This window comes from Gavialis gangeticus, unplaced genomic scaffold, assembly GCF_001723915.1.
Source record: "Gavialis gangeticus isolate Ggan-Ray unplaced genomic scaffold, GavGan_comp1, whole genome shotgun sequence".
Taxonomy (NCBI): Eukaryota; Metazoa; Chordata; order Crocodylia; family Gavialidae; genus Gavialis; species Gavialis gangeticus.
The window spans coordinates 20083629-20099287 of NW_017728993.1; the positions used below are offsets into that span (position 1 = coordinate 20083629).

At 44.9% G+C, this 15659-nt stretch overlaps 1 protein-coding gene across 1 annotated transcript in view; it reads left to right on the top strand.

Annotated features, from left to right (window-relative positions):
* Positions 1 to 15659, top strand: part of AGBL4 (ATP/GTP binding protein like 4) — a 1816099-nt gene that overhangs the window by 743617 nt on the left and 1056823 nt on the right. The window contains exon 7 of the mRNA XM_019528308.1: positions 13671 to 13887. Coding sequence (XP_019383853.1) covers positions 13671 to 13887 — 217 coding nt within the window. The remainder of the gene's footprint in view (positions 1 to 13670; positions 13888 to 15659) is intronic.

Sequence of the window (15659 nt, forward strand, 5' to 3'; positions counted from 1 at the left end):
ATCCCACCTGAAGCCCCTAATCCCTGCCCCCCCCAGCATCCCCACAGTAAAAAAACCAACAACCCCACCTAGCACTTACCAGTCATCGGCGGGGAGGGTGCAGTAGCTGGTGTGGGATGGGTTCAGGTGGGGCAGCAATTGGGGAGCTGGGGTGGGGCATATGGGCCTTGGAGAGTGGGGTGGTAGCCCCTGCAGGAGTCATTTGGCCCCTGTTGGGGGGTTGTAACCCCTGTGTGGGACCACAGCCCCTGTGTGGGAGCTGTAGGCCCTGTTGTGGGGCTGTAACCCCTGTGTGGGGGCCATGGTCCCTGTGGGAGGGCAGCAAAACATATATTAATTTATTCATGAATTCATCAAACGTATTTAGAGTCCAATTCATTATTATGATAGAGACACTGGTAGGCTTCCACATTGCTTTAACACTGTAGATATATCAGTAAAACATTGCCCAACTGATTGCTGTCTCTGTGTCTGTCTCTCTCTCTCTTTCTTTATAGTGGTCTTTTGTTTTAATTGTGGAGGAACATGGATTTTGGGGTATTTTACAGAGTGACTTTGGGATTTTTTTTTATCAGGGATTTTTCAGTTTTCTAATAAGGAACACCAGAATTCCTGCTAGGGAGGCCAGTGGCAGAACCCTGCCTGCTCAGACCTGGCACCTGGGACCCAGCTGGCTGTGGCTGACCTCCTGTCCAAATGGGGCTAGGAGGACATGCTTTGATAGTTCAAAGCAGGCCACTACATGGGAACATCTTCCGGGCATTAGCTGCCCAGATGGCCGGGTAGAGGGCACACGTGGCAGTAGTGCCGCACAGAGGCCAGCTCTGCAGCCACAGCCCACTGGCAGCTAGTCCAGAGGGGTAGATGCCTCTACTGGCTGTGCAGTCCCCATGCGGGTCGGTCAGGTACGCAGCAGGTCACAGCCAGGCAGCAGCCCCCACTGCCAGACTTCTGCAGTGGGTAGAGGGTACAGGAAACTCTCAGGTCTGCTTCAGCAGTCAGCTCACATTAGGGGTTATGTCCCCAGGTACCAATTGGCTGGGTCTCAGAAGCTCCTGAGAGGGAGTAGCCCTGAGCTGCTTGCCAGGGCAGCTTTTTGTACTGATGAAGCCAGGGCAGGTGCTGGCCCCGGGCTCTATCTCCCCCTGGCTTCAGATCTGGGAGGCACCAGGCAGGGTTATTTTGCCCCAAGTGGCACAATTTTCTCCACAACAAAGTACATGTCCAAGCACGTGCACTGAGGCAAAAAGCCCCGGCTCAAATTCGCACCGCTTCTATTTGAGCTGCTGCAAGCGCACATGCTTGCATGTGTGGACATGCCCATTGTGTTTTCAGGTATGTGAGAAATGTTTGGTGGGTCCAACAGATAAAAAGAAATAGTAAGATATCAATACTACAGGAACAGGGGGTGCTGGGAACATATTGTATGCTGAACGTAATGTGAAGACACTGATCTTTAGAAAGAAAGACTTTGATAAAATGAGAAAGTTAATCAAGCAGGCCCCAGCGTGAAAAGAATTGATGAGTGGGTGAGAACTAAAAAGACAGCAAAGATGTCTCAGAAAGCACATACACAACAGGAAGTAGGAAGGCAAAGAGGACATCATGATGGTTAAGTGGAAAAGCTCACGAGCAGAAATCCTGCAGCATTTGGAGGACTACTTCTGTTACACCAGGCAGCATGCAGGAGGGAAGCTAGAAGAGCTAAAATAGATTTTGAACAGCAAATAGCTAAAGGGATAAAACCAAATGAGATTTTTAATTATATAAGATATAGGATGTGTTTACTCAGTTTTCTGGCACATATGGGACTATGTATTTTTTGTGCACAAAACTTCACCAGAAAAGACTTCAGATATATTTTTTCTTTTTCTGGTAATAAAGTTAATGTACTGTCAGAGACTGAAGTGTCAGAAGAGATGATGGAACAAATCGGTCAGTTAAAAAGCAGTAAGCCACCAGGGCTAGATGATACTCTGAAATACTCTTTTGCTAGAAACAGCTACTGATCCAGAAGGCTGGATAATATCATATGTTGAGCCCATATTTTTTTAAAGGCTATACTGATGGCCAGAGAAATACAGACCTGTAAACATTGCATTGCAAATTGGCTTAAACAGAAATTTAGAAGAAAAACCCCCCCACCTGAGAGATCATGGTAGGATAGGCTCTTTTGAGCATGGCTTCTGCAAAGGAAAAATCACATTTAATCAACTCTTAGAATACTTTAAATGCATCAATATGGTAATGGATAAAGGAGAACTGCCTGACTTGATGGATTTAGACTTTATAAAGGCCTTTGACAAAGCCCCGGTAAGTGGCCACTAAGGAAGCTGAGCAGTCAGCAGGTGACAAAGTATTGTCACAGGCCAAAACTAGTCAGGAGGCAAAACCAAAAAAACCCCCCAAAACAGGAGGATTAAATGGTCAATTTTCATCATGGCAGAAGGCTAACAGCTGGGTGCCTCAAGGTCATGTGCTTGATGTATTAATGAAGTGATCTAGAGAGCGAAGGGAGGAGCAAGGGGGAGAGATTTGCAAATGAGACAAACTTATTTCGGTATTTCAGAACCAGCCCTGCATGAAGGGGCAGCATCAAGGTAAATTGAGCTCAGCGCTGATGCATGCAAAGTAACAAACATTGTTTTTAATGTGTAACTGCTTTTTAAATGCACAATTCAGGTGTAATGTTGCAGCCGGTTAAGCTTAACAAGATGTTAGGAAGGGGAAGAATAATGGATGAAAACAGCAAGCCTTCCCAAAGGCTTAAACCTCAGGCTTCAGGGTGTAAGACTATCACTAACCTAAGGGAGGGGACTAGCTTCACCCATCTGCTGTCTCTCCTTCTGGGGCACCTGGTGCTACATGCGGTCAGTGCTGCATTACCCAGGCCTCTCCATTGTACCCAGTCCTGTGTTCCTTTATTGTTACAATACTTATATGTCTTCTTTCAAAAATATCCAGACTTTTTGGGAATAAACACAGTTAAGGCCAGTCTTTGCCGTCTGGGGTATAAGTGGTTTATGCCTACATTTCTTATTTTGGAGTGAGCTGAAGGCCCTCATTCAACAGCCACATGAGCCACTGCTCCCCATCTGTATTACCTTGCTAGATTAGCATGCAGAAAACCTGGGGGAGCCAAAAAAGTGGGGAGACTGATTGCTAGAAGATCAGACAGGAAACTCAGAGCCATTCAGGGACCCACTTATTTTCTCTCCTGTGCTTGACTAATTATGGGCAGTAGAGCCAAGGCTTCCTGCCCTATGCCGTGCAGTGCTTGTGTGTCCGGTGGCAGGGTGGGGAGGAAGGTGGGGAAGAAGTGGGGAGGCTCAGTCTCAGGCTCTCTGGCTTAGGAGGGCTTCTGAGGGCAGGCTGGACTACTGATGGGTGGGAGCTAAAGGAGTTTGTACTGTGGATGGTTGGTGGGTTTGGGTTAAAGGGTGGACTAGGAAAGGTAGCAGGATAGATGGTCCAGTTGTCTTTCCGAGGCCACAAACTACAACCGTTTAAAAAAAAGACAACCTCAGAGCCAAGTCTAACCGATAGCTAGCTGGATCACGTATCTAAGTTGCACAACAAGTTAGAAATCCCCACTCTACAAGTATTTTGGTGTGTGTGAAATCATCGGTGTTTGAACGCGAGTTTAGCATTCAAGCACTACCTAAATTGCGCTGCAGCTCTGAGCTCTTCTGAGACTGATGAGTTATCCTTGCATGAAGGGGAAGTCACCTGAGAATAACCTAAATGCAGTTCACATGGATTTTAAAAATTATTCTCGCAGAAGAATGGGGAGAGGGAATAGATGAACAGATGTGGAAGGGAGAAGGGGAAAGTGAAGAAAAGGCTAATTAGGTAATTGAGACTAAGAGACTATTAGAGCTGACCCAGTGGTCTATGGGCAGTGCAGTACAGGGAATGGGGCTTTGGACTGAGGTTGGGCTCTCGCTCCCTGGCCAGTGTGAACTTGAAACCTTGCAGGGGCAGGGGCACTCTTTACACTTCAAATCACCACATTAAGGCATCCTCCAGCCAATACAGAGGCTTAATCATCCTTCCTCTGTTGGTAGGATGATCAGGTTATTCTAGGGCTGGAGAGGGATTCATGGAGGAAACAGTGTGGGTAGAGGGGAGGGGCTGGGAGTATAAAATAATACGAAGATAATGGTAAGCCATTAGTGAAATATCTTGTGTGTTCGTGGAGTTGGATATTCCAGTGAAAGTTAATTAGAAAGTGCATCCTGGGTCCGGATAGGAATGCCTTGCATAGCAACCTGTTCCCTGGTGTGTGCCTCTTTTCTCAGAACTTATGTCAATCTTAATTACTTTCTCTCCCATCCCGTCTATGAATCCAGATATTTCTGGATTTTCTCCAGTTCCGGTTTAAGAGTCAGAGAGGAGAAAGGCCTACTGAGCCATTAATTTTATTCCCTTCCTGGCTGGACTGCTCCCCGTTCCACCGCACGCTGAACCAGAGCGCTCTTGTTTGCTTCTCTTCATCTCCTGTTCCCACTCCCCCCCCTCCCGTCTTCATTTTCTACCTGTCTGCCTCCAGTCCCCTCAGGTCCAATTACTAACCCACCTTTTCTTCAGGTTGGATGCTTTCTCTTTCCTTTGTGCTGGTATCCTCCATCTGTCTTCTAGCCTTAATCTCCGGGCAGTTATCAGTGGAAGCCAGTTCTTTTACAACAGGGTACGCGGGTATCGCTTGAATTTCTAATGGGTCAACAGGTGGATGCGAAGAGAGAGCATGGGAAGAAAGCAATGCCATGTGGGTTTCAGATGTGCCTGGCCTCTTCTAGTCCCGGGATATTTGTGGCAGAACCTACTTGTGCCACATTTAGTTCTTTCCGATATTTTCACAAATCAGTCTTTCTACTGCCCCCCACCATTTAGATTGCTGCTCTCTGAATTGCTTCTAGTTTCTTTATATCTTCCTGGTATCAAAATCTTCAGAAGCGTTGCAGGGCTGCATCCAGACAGATGATTTTGTCTCCACCCATGCTGCGATGCTTCTGTGCCGTGAAACCCTCCTTTGGCTCCCCTCTATTGAATTTCATCAATATAGGACGGGGGAGGTGAATGGCTGAGACGCCCCGCGTACCTACTCCTGAACTTTGAGAGGGGTCGGGATTTCCAGATCCTAGAACCATGTAGCGTTTGTCTGGAAAGCGTATTTACTAACCCCAGCCCAGACCCCCTTCCCTTGCATGTACCAGGGAGTATCACAAACCCAGGAATAAATGGTCGGCATGCTCACAGTCAGTAGGCAAATCATACTTCAACAATGACAAAAATGAGCACCATTCATTATCCCTGCAGTTTAAACAGAGTTTCTCCAGCATAATTATGGTACTGGAGGCTTACTGCCCCAGAGGGAAGCCATCACAGTGTAGCTTAAGTGAGTGGCCAGAATAAAGAGAAGATGAAGGAGGGAACATAGCTTTGATTGCTGGGGAAGGAAGCATTCGAGGGAGAGGAAATAAAGTAAACCTGCTGCTTGTCCGCTAAAAAGGCCCCTTGCGCTTGCTGCTGGGAAGAAATGTTCAGGACGCCTTTAGCATCGGACAAGTCCCTGGAGGTATATGCTGTTGAGTCTTTGTGAGAAGGGGATGCTGTAGCAAGCCTGGGGCCCATCTGTCACATGTAGACTTAGGATCAGTACACAAGCTATGAAAAAAAGAGAAAACAGGCTCCAAACTATGCTGGGGTTTATAGGATATAAAGCAACCCGATAAATCATTATTGCCAGTTCTCGCCAAACTCCATCTCACCATGGAGGGTGAGTAGGGGCAGAAGGTCTCCTGGTTGCTCCCAGTAACTCCAGTAAGGGGAAGGTCAGCACAAATGGACTCTTCGCTTTCTGGCCCGCGTCTCTCAGTCCCGTGACACTGAAGTCAGTGTAGTTAGTGTGAGCCTGTGCAAACACTGCAGAGGGGGTGTTTCACCTTTGCAAATACCTTGCACCTATTCAGACCTCTGCACGCAATATGCAGAGAGCTGTGTGATACAGGTAAACCAAGGAGCAGTCCATTACTCTTTTCTTCACCCAAATGAGTCTGATGCAGCTGTTGATAAAGGTCATGCGAAGATTTTTTTTTTTTGCCAAAAAATACATGTAGTTGCTTTTTTCTTAGGATAAGTTTATCCTGGTGAGTGGCACAAGCAGGGCAAGTGGGCATGGCAATGAAGGGGGTTAAGAATACCACTAAGCACCAAATACCTGGGCCAACGTTTTATTTCACGTTTTCTCTTCTCTGCTGCCAGCGTTATCGGGTAGCAGGTAATCCAGTGCTGTGTATCATAGAGGTTGGACCCTTCTTGCCCTTAGCAAAAAATGTACTTTGATACCCTTCCTTCATAGCATGCATTGGCCTTAACATTTCTCATCACTTTTACTGGTGATGACTGCCATTATTTCCTAATAACTGGTGCTAGTTAGGATACTTTCATGGTAACTGCTATTATTTGTATTGCCATGCTACCCAGAAGCCCTGGTAATGAAGAAGATGCTCGTTGTCCTAGGTGCTGTGCAAGCACAGAAGAAAAGACATCCCCTGTTGTTATTTTCTATTCATTGTTTCCCTCTGCTGCCGAATGTCCCCATTTTAGACCTCTACATTTGTTGAAGGAGCAATTTATTTTTGTCTAAAGGGGCTTCCTAACATATTCCTATAAAATATGCCCTAGGTGTGTGTTTGAAGTGAAACCAGATAATTCCTTGCAAGCAGCATTTTGGGGTATGATTTAGCTGACCCTACACTTTTGAACTCTTAGAAGGTTTTCCCAGCCTTCTCTACTGTCATAACTGCTAGGAAATGTATTTTTCTCCCAGTTACAGAAATGGAGTAGGATCACGCCTTCTAAGAAACCTGCCTGGCCATAAGGTTTTATGATACCAGTGAAGTATTTACACTTTCCCCAGATTCATCACTTAAACAAAGAAATGCTCCAAAATGTTAATGCTTCTAAAAACTCCTCCTTTTTCTTTAAGTTGTAAAGAATGCAGACAGCTAGCGAGCAATCTTTGCAAAGTTCAGTTAATTGTTTCTATTACCAAGCAATCGTCATTGAGTTCCGTGTAATTATTTCACTTAACTTTAACCCCTGAAAGCTGCATGCTTTGTAACACGCTCAAACTGCAGATTTCTAAATTTTAAGAAAGCCAGTGATGCACATGTCACTTTGATTTTTATACTCAAGGAGAAGAAACCGGATACTTGTAGAAATAGAAAGCTTGAGTTGAACACTTGGGTTGCTTAAGAAAAGAAATATATTCAGAGACCTTTCTAATTAATACTAGCAAGAGCAAAAGCAAGACTATTATTGCTCAGTGCCTGAAACTGCCCGAGTCAGCTGTGCCAACAAACACTTTGCTTTCTGTGAAGGATGCCTCTTTCCACCTGCAATACCCACTATCACTCCATGCTCTGTGAATCGAGTATGACGTTCAGAGCAGCAAAAACCCCAGGAACCCATGTTGCCACCAGTAAGCTTGGGATCATCACGGTGGTCAGCTCTACATGTTGTCAGTAATAAGTGAAAAGAAAAATAATGACTCGGGCTAAAAGGAAAAATAAACAGCAAGGCCCCCGATGGAAAAGAGGAGAAAAGGAGGGGGGTTTAGTGCATGAATAACTTGCTTATATTTTCTCCTAAGGTGACTGGATTCCTGTAGTTAATATGTTTGGATGTCAAGCTGAAAGATCTGGCTTTGAACCCTTAGAGGGGCAGAAGTGTCCAGATGTGGGGCTTTGGGACAGGCCATTAGAAAGCTTGAGGTTGTTTGCAAATTTTTGAAATACAAGCCCAGCACAGGATTCAACCCCATTAAAGCTTTGGGATTTTAGGCTCTGAGGTTTTGGTTCCAGACCATCTCAAACAGGTCCTTAAGAAAACCTCTAAAGTTTGCTAATTTGCTGCACACTCTACCTCTGCAAACTGATGATAGTTGAGAACCCCTACCCCAGTGTGCCACCACTGCTGGCACTGCCTTGGAGTCGCATTTACTTATTCCCTTTTCTGTAAGCCAGTTTTTATTCAGTCACTGATCCCTGTAACTTTTTGTTTTTCCTCTAAAAAATCCTCGGTTTGTTTTTTTTTTACCTTGAAGTTTACTAAACTATGCTATCCTTGACCCGGTCTTGATCATACTGGGGATTAAATAAATTTTATGCAGGTTTCATGTTAACAATGTTTAGACTCCAATACTCCGGTCCTATATTCCCAACTCACCGATGGTCAGTGCTCCAGAGGTGGGCAAAAGAAGAGATTCAAGGACACCTTGAAGGCCAATCTGAAGACCTGTGATATTAATATCAATACCTAGGAGACTTAAGCATCCCCAATGGTGCTGTGAAATACAAGGCATTGACCATTTTGAGCAAACCCACTTCCATGTAGAGGCAGATAGATGAGAGAGGCAAATGGAAAGAGCTGTGGCCCGACATCTCTCCTTCCTTATGAAACTATTTGCCACATCTGCAGCTGAACGTACAACTCTCAGATCAGCCTCCTCGGTCATCTGTGGATCCACTGACGACTTCCCTACTTGCTGGAAGACGAGCATCCTTGTATAGAGGGACTGCTGACAATGTGTGGGCGCTTAAAGTCATTGGGTCTATTGCCTGGTGAAGCGATTCCAAATTTGGTTGGGTGTTAGGAAAGCCTCTAAAACTCTTATTTCCTGATAACGTATACATGGTAGAACCTAGGATCTGTAGTTGTTGATCCAAGTGCGTTATGTCCTGCACAAACACAAACCCAGAACAAAGAGAGAGTATCTTCCTTCCCCCAAAGGCTTATTCCCCAAAGCCCTGATGGCCAAAATATTTAAGGGTAAACAAAGCCACTAGAGACAAGACAGGGCCCGTGACAAAGTTACATTTTAGGTTCAAGTGGAGGTGCATTGTGTATGTCGGATGGATTTTTAAGTTTGCCTAGGAAATGTAGATGCTCATCATAGGAACTTGGGGGTGAAACCCTGGCCCTAAAAAATAGTTTTAACAATGACTTAAACAAGAGTTTCCCCTAAGAGTCCATATGCTCTAGATCAGTGGTTTTCTACCTTTTTTTCCTTTGTGAACCCCTTAAAAATTTGAATGGAAGTACGAACCCCTTTGGAAGTTTTGAATGGAGATGCAGACTCTTTTGAATTGTAAGTGTGGAATTCACATGCTTTTGATTGATCATAGTCGTCTTTTGCAGACCCCTTAGACATAGTCGGTGGGCCCCTGGGGCCCGCAGACCACGGGTTGAACATGACTGCTCTAGGTAGTTGTGAAAGATCTCCCTGCACTGTACTGTGCAGCGCTCATACCTGTGTTCTGGATCACCATGATCTGGGACAGATATTGCATAAACCGGATTGACCCAAATCAGTTGAGTCTGGTACTGCATTCAGCGAGGTTTATCTCAAACCAGTTTCAGCCATTTTGAAATGGGTTTATGGGCACCAAACTTACGTTCTGTTACAGGTTTAAACCAGTTTATGTATAATGTCTGCCTTAGTCTATGTGTCTAATGGACACACGCATACTCTTTGCTGCTCCAGGTACCAAACCCGTGCATGGATTAGAGATAATGTTACACTTTGCAAGAGAAAGGGCTTATGCAAATGGTGCCTGGTGCCACACTGAGGAGCGAGTTGTCCTTTTGTTTGGGGAGGTAGCAGGTGCCAAGATGCTTCCTGGCATGATACTAAGGCAGTGTAGGCACGCATTTTCTTGGCTCTGGCTTGGGAAAAACCCTCTCTGGCCATGTGATGTCTTTTCCCTGGAGTACTGGAAAGCTCTTTCCCTGTGCAGGGTGAGTGGGGCACCTGCCCCAGGTGCTGACTTAAGGGGGATGCCAGACTCTCCCTGCCACAACCTTGGAAGCATTTCTTCCAGCAGGTGCAGCCCCATGCCACCCAGCCTTAGAAGCCAGGCAGCCCTGTGTTTCATAGTATATGGGGATGCAGTGGGCCTTGCTGCAGAATGGCCCCCTGAGCCCTCTGGCACGGGCTCCCTGGGCATTGTCCTTGGTGCCCTGTTTGCCCTACTAGGCACAGAACTACTCCTCCCATGGCAAAAATCCTGGGAAGGGGTGCCATTCAACTCAACCCCTTCCCCCCAGACACTGTGGGATGCCTGGCTTCAACGGCTGGGCAGCCTGGGGCTGCATCTGCCACAGCAAAGCCTCTCAGTGGGACAGGGGTATTTTTCCCAGTTCTCCCTGCTCCTTGGGGGAGTTTCCCTTCTTGCTCCCCAGCAAGCAGCACTCTTCCCAAGGCACTGCAGGAGCTCACTATGCCTCCAGCACTACCCACTCTTAATGGGTTTTGGCATTTGTCCTCGCAAACTAGGCAGCCAAGGTGGGTCATTCCTCCCCCTCACCCAACCCCCCACCCCAAATGAATGCATAACATTCAACAGTGTCTGGGCAATTCACTTGTAAAAACAAACTGAGAATGAGTAGCTCGGCTTTCCAGATTCGTGAGGGTTTTCCTTTAACTAGCCCCTCTGTAGCCAAGCAATGCGGGCGCTGGTGTATCAATTAGCAGGGCACGTTTGCAAGCGTTTAATGCCTGGAAACGCAAAATGACAAATACGAGCATTATGTTTCCTCCGCCGGTTTCCTTCCCTGGCTCTCACCAGGAACCAACTGCTTCGTGACCTAAAGTCTAAGAACTTGGTGCATTTCTGCAGATCCTTGATAAGATATTTTTCTCTACTCAGAAATGCAGTTAAATTCTGCATTCCGAATACGTCCTGGCAGGCCCAGGATGCATTAGTATTCTGCTGGCAGCTGGCTGTAGGTAGGAATATTGTTTTTGTCCATAACCAGAGGGAACAATCAGACTAAGCCGTTCTCCGGCTATAAACCAGCCAAAGTAATTGGGTTTAATTTTAATTTTTGTAATAGCTTTAAATTAATAGGAGCAGCTGCTGCCACAGTGTGTGGGTGTCCTTTTCCAGAAGGCATCGAACAAAAAAGGAGGAAGAGTAAACAATAGTGCGTCTAGGACACAAAGGTTAATTCAAGAACTGAACGATGTCTCTTCGTTATCAAACGCTCAGTTGGTGATATCTAGTGCTGTGTCTCTTTTCTTTCTTTCTCCCCCCCCTCCTTTTTTTTAATTCCCAGATAAGATCTGAATCTGATTAGGCTCCTGTGTGTAAAGATGTGTTGTCGGTATCTAAACACTAACTCTCTTTCTCCATATGACTCACAAACAGATTAGCTGTGACAAAGTGCTGGGAGAGATAAGAATAGATTAGCACTGACAGGAGTACTATTATAATTATTTTTGGAAGATATGGTTTGAATTAAGAGTTTGGGTACTTTCTGCCTTGAGAGGGTAGATTTAAACCAGGGAACCGAGGCTGGTTTCTGCTGCTGTGTTAGACACCAGATAGTGAAATGTCAATACCAGATGTCCTAGACATTGAGATTAGCCATAATAGCCAAATGCAGCCATAAAGCGGTGTGTCAAAGTGGATAATAAAACAGATGCTTAGCTTCTATAATGAGGGGGAAAGGGAGTGAAATATCGAAAGTACATTTAATACATTAACCAAAGTTGTCCTAAAGTTGCATAAAAGTACAAAGTTATTGAACTAAGCAGAGCCATGTGTCATTCAAAACATTAACTATCCACAGATGAATTTCAATTAGCGCAGCCCTTTCTGGAATCCCAAATTTCTTCCTGCCCGTCTCATTTTACATGTAATTTTTTTATTGCATGAAGTAAGGCCTGCCCTTTGTTATTTCCCCATATACTAATTTGGAAACAAATAAAGTTCAACAACTCAGCAATATACCATTTAAGCTTGCATTACGGTTTGAGAACAGGGAGCTAGAATACATTTACCCACTGCCATATCATCTGCTTGATTTGAGATCAAATGAGGGATGTCCTATCGCACTCCAGAGTAAGGGTGAATGATAGAAATATGTTCAGATACTTGAGGAACCTATTAGGTTTGGGTACGTTACGCAGACGGCTGGTAGCAGTTCTTTTCCCCACTCTACTTTTAAAAAATTGAAAAGTATTTTTTTTCCATCCTTCACATTTGTGGCCTCAGAAATTATTTCCACTTGGTTAGCACCAGATCCCCACGGTAAGGAAAAGTCTTACTAAACCCACAAATACTGAAGTAAGCTCTTGACACCAGGAGTGTTCAAGAATCAGGGCAATAAAAAGGGGCAAATAATTCTTATTTCAACTCTAATTAACTGCATCACTGGCTCCTCTTTGTACTTTTCCAAGAACATTTCAGTTCCTTTCTGTTTCTCACTGTGACTCCCAAGTCTTACTGATCATACGCCTTAACTGCTGTTAATTGGCAAACACATCCCTTTGCATAATGAGAGGGTTTTGTTCTCTACTTCATATTAACAATGAAAGGCCAAAACTGATGCTCTGCTGTACTCCAGCTTCTCAGAAGTATTACAGAAAAAAAAAGACACGTTACTATTGCTATGTCTATAAATCTCATTATGTTTTCCCTCCCTGTAATCCTAGTTTAGCTGAGATCTGCTACAATCATTAGATGAAAACTGTTTATAATATTGTATAATTGAATTAGTTGGAGTCTGCAGGACTATAGTGGTGTGTTGCCAAACATGGCTGGTAAATTAGTAGCATTAAACTGCAAGAATATGGTATGACTGGAGAATCTGCCTATCTAGATAAAGGTAGAGAACCTGTTTGCAAAGCAAAGAGAGGGCGTATATAGAGAGACTGAACAGCATCAGTCTATGGAACACAAATTGGGTTCATATCTGCAAAATATGTCACATGTCTATTGAGAAATAAGAGAATTGTTGAAACTGGGTGCATGAGAGAGATCTGGCAGGGCTAAATATTGGCATTTATTACCCTCCTAGTACATGCAATACTGATAACTGCAGTGGAAGTTTCTCAGCTATAGTTATTTATTATACTGCATTTGCATTTTAATATACATGGTGTCTAGGGCTACAGTCATTCGCTCTGAAACTGGCCAAACTCCCCTTTTCTCCCTTACTTTTATAATCAGGGGTCAATTGGTTGCCTTAGGAGAGAGAATTGCTGGGGTCATTCCACTACATGGAGTGTTTCCCAAGAATTGATCTTTTCCTGCCACTCCTGTGTGATGTGCCTGTATATCTCCTTCCCTGTAAACTTGGTTGGAATACAGAAATGTCCCAAAGTTCAGCGTCAGTCTTGCCCAGAACCTGTTTTATGAACTATGCTTTACCCCCAGCCCTTAGACATGAAAGGCTAAACCAACCCTGCAGGCAAAGATGCAGCTTGCATAGAGTCTTTAAGCCACCTACCATGCTACGCCGCTACCAGGCTGTGCTAGTAGCCCTGTCCAAACGAGCCAGTTTAAAGCAAGTCTGGGTATATCTATGTAAACTCTAACCAACGCAATGGTCAACAAACCTACCTAAAGCCTTGGTACCCAGACCTTTTTCATATATACCCAGAATGGGCTCCAAAGTGTCCTTTGAAGAGGTTGACTGGCCAGTTTACTAGTAATGAGACGTTTACTAGCCAGCTACTGATTGCTGAACCAGTAAAACTTTCAGTTGGTTTCCATAATACATTTGAGATAAACTCTGGATTCCAGTTAGTCTTTCTGTAGCATTTAAACTGATGACATTTCTCATGCCTCTGTGTATGTGTATTTTGTTTTTTTTAGGCAAAGGCTGCCACCTAAAAATGTATATTATTATCGCTGTCCAGACCACAGGAAAAACTATGTCATGTCATTTGCTTTTTGCTTTGACCGAGAGGATGACATTTACCAGTTTGCCTACTGCTACCCCTACACATACACTCGGCTTCAACACTATCTTGACAACCTACAACGGAGGAACATGGACTACTTTTGCAGAGAATTGCTAGGACTCAGTGTGGTAAGTACTAAGCATGTTTGCTGACTAGTATGCTTCATTATGGATGTCTGCCCTTAAATGGTTATACAGTAACATTCATCATCCCTGCAAAAGTACACACACACATATTTGTTTTACTGCTATCAATGACACATGAGCCAGCTTGGTTGCATGGTGAAATATAGACAAATGCTAATTTAATTTCACATAAAATATCTCCTCTGCGACATGTAGTACAACACTAAAATTACCATGTAGGATCAATTCGCCTCTAAAGACATTAAATGAAGAAACTGAAACAGCTTTACTGAAGAAATTGGATTCCTGAAATCCTCTCTCTGGCCCCAAGATCAGGCTGCCTGTTCAAAAGCTGACAGATTGCTTTAGGAGGAGGGTATATAGCCTTTATTATTAATGTACACATACTATTTTTAATAAAGGAAATGTACATTTATCTTAAATAAAGATGTTGATAGGTTTTGCAAAATGGGATTGATCGCCTCAGTCTGGATCAGATTGGCCCCATGAAAAATACAGTGCCACCATAGTTAGCTTAAACTGATACAGCTTGTGGAGACTACACGCATTCCTGCACCCCAATATGGGGTTCTTCCTGGTCAGGATTAGAGCGGGGTTTGTGGGTAAGGACGGGTTTCTATTCTTCAGGCTCTAACAGTTCTTTGTATAAAAGTATCACCAGCCTCAAACAGTCTCAATGCACAACTTAAGCCCCAAGAATCATTACATTAGTTTAGAAATTCTGAGGATTTTATTTAGTTTTTCTTAATAATAGATGTTGGGGTGTTTTTTAAATTTGCCCCCTGCTATCTAAGCCTTTCTAGTATATTTGCCTTGCATCAGGGCACACGTGCCTCACATTTTTAGGCTTCTTCTCTGCAGTCACAAAGGCAAGATGGTTTCTATTGACTTGTTGATATTAAACCCCCCCTGAAACTCTCATTCAGTCCCCTGACTCCAGCAGCTGGAGCTTGAAATTAAAAACCTACCTGATACCAGGGGACTGGTGATAAAGCTGTGAGAATAGTAAAGGGCCTTCTGCCTCAGAGCTGGCATCCTGGCAGTTGTCACTAGCTCTAAAGCCATTCACAGATAAAATCAAATAGGAAATGAAGAATTAACAGAAGAAAGACGTGGTCATCATGGGTGACCTGAACTTTCCAGACATCTGCTGGGAACAGCAGTCAGCCAGGTCTGACCGCTCATGTAGGTTCCTAGCCCAAAAGCAGGACCTCCATCTAACCCAGGAGGTGCACAGCCCCACCAGGGGAGACGCCTTGTTGGACCTGGTGCTGGCCACGGGTGACAACCTGGTGAGGGGGCTGCGGGTGCTTGACCACCTGGGCGACAGCGATCATCACCTGCTGGGATTCACCATCCAGCGCAAGGTGGCAAAGGCCTGCAGCAAGGCAGCAGCCCTAGATTTCAGGAGGGCGGACTTCAATGAGCTAAGGAGAATAGTCGGGGAGGCACTGAGGTCCCGGAGGGGAGGGGAGCCAGGTGTCCAAGAAGAGTGGTTGCTGCTTAAGGAGACAATCCTCCAAGCCGAAAGGGAGTTAATTCCAACACGAATCAAAGGGAGCAGGAGGGCACAAAAGCATCCGGGAATGTCTCTGAGCCAAAAGGGGGGCGCATACCCAATGAAGGGGAGGGGCCATCCCCAGGGAGGACCATACTGCGGTTGCTCGGGGCTGCAGGGGCGGGGTCAGGAAGGCCAAGGAGGAGATGGGACTGGGACTAGCTTCCTGGAACAAGGACAACAAGAAGTCCTTTTT